Genomic DNA, 3,857 nt, shown 5'->3' with positions numbered 1-3,857 from the left:
GTATTATACTGGTGAATATTGATGTTGTTCAATTTTTTGCTACACGTGTGCCTATCTTATAAATAATGACAATTATTTTTATTTGGAAATATATATTGAATTATTAAATTTTTTGTGAAAATTTAATTAATTTTAAACTAAAAATATTTAAATATTTACTATGAAAAAGGAATTAATTTTTTACCGCATTAACAATTTTTAAATGTTTGTTGGTTAAAATAATGAAGCTAAATCTAATTTTGTTTTGTTGAAAAAAAGGAAAGATTTTTCAAGATTGTTTATAAAGAACAGAGAGATTTGGGCAAAAAGGGCAAAAAATGTACGTAAGTTTGAATGTTTTACTAACTTTTAAAATCAACTACTAAATAAATATGTACCTTCAGAATAAAATATTATGGAAGAGAGAAAAATAAACCAGGTGATCAAATCGGAAATCTTGAATTACGGAGAGAACACATCTGTAAGAGTGATATCGAAGTTTACCAGATCAAAAGATGCTTTCCTCAAACTGCTGTGGCTCGTTTTGTTGATGGGCTCAACATCCTATATGATCCAGAGACTGTATGTATTGCTGAGCGAATATTACGAATATCCTGTTACAACTCAGTACGGAGAGAATGTAGGCAGAGCTCTAATTTAAAAAATTTCAAATTTAACTTTATTTTTTTATGAAATTTATGACTTTTAATTTTATTTTAAACAATTTATAGACATCTAAAAATCGAACTAACCGATATCTCAAATTAAAGACGTTTAGTCAGTCGATAGATTTTATGAACGATAAGCCTTATACACACTAGCATACATGTTGCGCGATTATGGTTTCTGAAAGGTGGCCTGGCATGTCTACGAGATATGATATTTAGACCAAAACTGGTCTACGGGCCTATTGCTATAGCAAAAATCGCACGTCTCAAGTCTCCCATTTGATATGGGAGACTTCATGAGATTTTTAAAGTTTTGTTTCTTTTAATTTTTTATATGGGTTTTATGTTTATTCTTTTTTACTCTTATATAATTTTATTATTTTATTTAATATTTATCGTATTTAATAATATTTTTAATATTTTCAAGTATAATTTTATTTTTATAAAATTATTTACATTTTTACGTTTAAAATGAAAAATTTTTTGTTTAAAAAATGTTTTAAACCTGTTTTTATAAATTTAATCAATTCTGATGTTTTTACATTTATTGTAAAATATAAATTATTTTCTTTTTTCATAATTAAAATTTGTTGAAAAATGTAATTAAATTTTAAAATTTACTTTAATATTCCTTTCATGATCAAATTACGTACCAAGCTTTAGATATGGCCGTTCCTGAACCGATATATCAAAAATTGCCATCACAAAATTGGGCTTTAAATTTCCAGTACAGATCTCTACAATCGAAACAAAATTATTTTTTAAAATATTCCAATGTCTTGATAACTTTTGATTTCCCGATAATATTTTGTAGTCTTGATATTTTCGTGATGGTTCACAGACAAAATACCGCCGACAAAACCGCGACAAAAACTTTAGATATATTGGTAACTTCCAAGAATATTGGAAAATTTTCGATACCAACACCGCTTTTTATCCTTTTCGTAACCGACACCGATACATTAGTATAAAAATTAAAGCTTCTGGTCCTGTTTCCGATCAACATCGAGAACCGCCATGCATAAATTACATATATATACTCAATATATCAAAAAGCATAAAATAGAAATCGAAATTGCAGCAACACAATTAGCAACAAATTTGTATTTGTAGTTTTTGAAACCAAAAAACGGTTTAGACTTTATAGTCAATTTGTTACATCATAACTATAATTTGAGCGTTTCACGCTAACAAATAATTCACGTTCTAGATATCATTAATATTAGCCGTTCGTTCCAACTCATTTGAGAGCGGAGCTAAACCACGCCTAGTGTTTTTTTATATATTCCGAAACATTTACGATCAAAATTTCAAACCAATTGGTTCAGCATTTTTGAGTCTGAAAGATCAAACAATCACACATTCGTTTTGTAACTTTTATATTGAGTTTTATAAACAACTTTCTCTAAAAATGCTCTCAAGATTAATCCACAACCTCAAATTATAGTCAAGATGTAACAACATTATTCAGATAATCCTAAATGTTTATTTTGAGATTATTGTTACTGATAAATTTAATTGGAATAATTAAATGATTAAAAAAATATTCAACTGTTGATTAAATAGAAAATATAATAATAATAGGTTGGTCAGAATATAATATTCCCAGACATAACAATATGCAATTTGGATCCATTTGCCACGCTCAAACTAGATGATCAAAGTTTTAGCGATTTTTCAAACAAATTAGACTTTATTGAAAAAAGATTTTTTGAAATCATGAAAGATCAATGGGATTTGCTGGGGGAACCATCAGCCATGAATCTTATCGATGAAGCATTTGAAGAAATGGCTTCCATGTCAAGTTATTTATTAAATTTGAAAAAAGAACATTTCCAAACTGACGACTGTCCAAATTTTATTGTTGATTGTAGTTTTTTTGGTACTAATTGGTTTCAAACGAGAGATTCTTGTTCTATTGCTAACTTTACGCGGCGTTGGAATCCGAACTATTACTCCTGCTACACCATTGAAACAAAAAAGTTGATACCGTCTAACTCGAATATTATTAGAGGAATAAGTTTGCTACTGAATGTTGGCCCACCCAATGTCATTCCATTAATTTACAAATCCTCACTAACAAGCTCTCAAGCGAGAGGAGTGCAGGTGAGTGTGCACAGTCCTGGAACCCCTCCTGACCTCAAGCGTGGGTTCAACGTAGCTCCTGGGACAGGAAATATCGTGGAAATTGTTCAAAAAGAAAGGACACGATTGAAAGCACCTCACAACAAGTAAAAAATAATTTTTATGATACATATAAATTTTGAATATCAAAATTTTTTTTAAGATTGAACTGCATTGAAGACAGAAAAACAACTAATTCATCAAAAAAATATACATACGATTTGTGTACAGAATATTGCCAACAAAAAGAAGTAATAAATTCGTATAAATGTTTAACACATTTGTTGTCCATACAAGATAGGGACATTAATAAATTTCCTCTGTGTGGAAACTTTAGCTACTACATGAACTTAAGTTCAGATGATGAAAAGCTCAACGACTCCATTATCAGTTTTGTAATTAATTTTTCGAATTCTCTTGTAACTGCCCAGTTTAAAGAATATCGCTACACAAGTTAGTTAAATGTTAGTTACTATTCGATTAAATATTTTGATCTATTTTTTGATAGGTGAAACAATCTTAATAAAAAACGACAAATGTGCTACAATATGCAACATGCTGTGCAACGAAATCATATACCAATCTTTCCTAACGTCAGCAACTTGGCCACAACCATCAATACAGCTTGATATCTTCCAAAAGTATTTTATCAGTGGTGGTTGTATGAAATATTCGAAAGTTAAACAAAGATACATAAACTATTTTCATTATTACAACGACATTTTAATTAACAACACGACCGAAATACCATTATCGAGTTTGACTCAAATGCAAAAATCTTTACTCGAAATCAAGTTTGTAATGAAACAAAATTTTCCGTTTTTTCAATCTGAGAAGCCGGCGTACACGAGCGATATGATGATCGGGGCAGTGGGGGGGATGTTGTCCCTCTGGTTGGGAGTCACTGTTGCAAGTGGAGTGGAGGTCATAGAGCTGGTCTACTTAATGATGAAACGTTCTTGGCAAAAGAAATTTTCTGACAATGAAAAAGCAGGTGATAATAATAAGGATGCAAAAGATGTCAGTTGCGATCCTAATGACGATATTCAGAAATTTTCTGATAATACAATGACAACCAAGTTATGA

At 29.9% G+C, this 3,857-nt stretch overlaps 2 protein-coding genes across 2 annotated transcripts; both read left to right on the top strand.

Annotated features, from left to right (window-relative positions):
- Positions 1-394: 394 nt before the first annotated feature.
- Positions 395-2,882, top strand: HELRODRAFT_165488 (hypothetical protein; the record flags this gene model as incomplete). Its single annotated transcript, XM_009032056.1, has 2 exons — positions 395-619; positions 2,232-2,882. The coding sequence occupies 2 exons, from the start codon at positions 395-397 to the stop codon at positions 2,880-2,882; spliced, it is 876 nt and encodes a 291-aa protein (XP_009030304.1).
- Positions 2,883-3,115: 233 nt separating this feature from the next.
- On the top strand, positions 3,116-3,857 carry HELRODRAFT_165487 (hypothetical protein; the record flags this gene model as incomplete). Its single annotated transcript, XM_009032055.1, has 2 exons — positions 3,116-3,224; positions 3,280-3,857. 2 exons carry the CDS (start codon positions 3,116-3,118, stop codon positions 3,855-3,857), a joined length of 687 nt encoding a protein of 228 aa, XP_009030303.1.

The sequence above is a fragment of the Helobdella robusta genome, assembly GCF_000326865.2.
Source record: "Helobdella robusta unplaced genomic scaffold HELROscaffold_8, whole genome shotgun sequence".
Taxonomy (NCBI): Eukaryota; Metazoa; Annelida; class Clitellata; order Rhynchobdellida; family Glossiphoniidae; genus Helobdella; species Helobdella robusta.
Note: the sequence above shows the minus strand (reverse complement) of the source record. Positions and strands in the feature narration are given on the sequence as shown.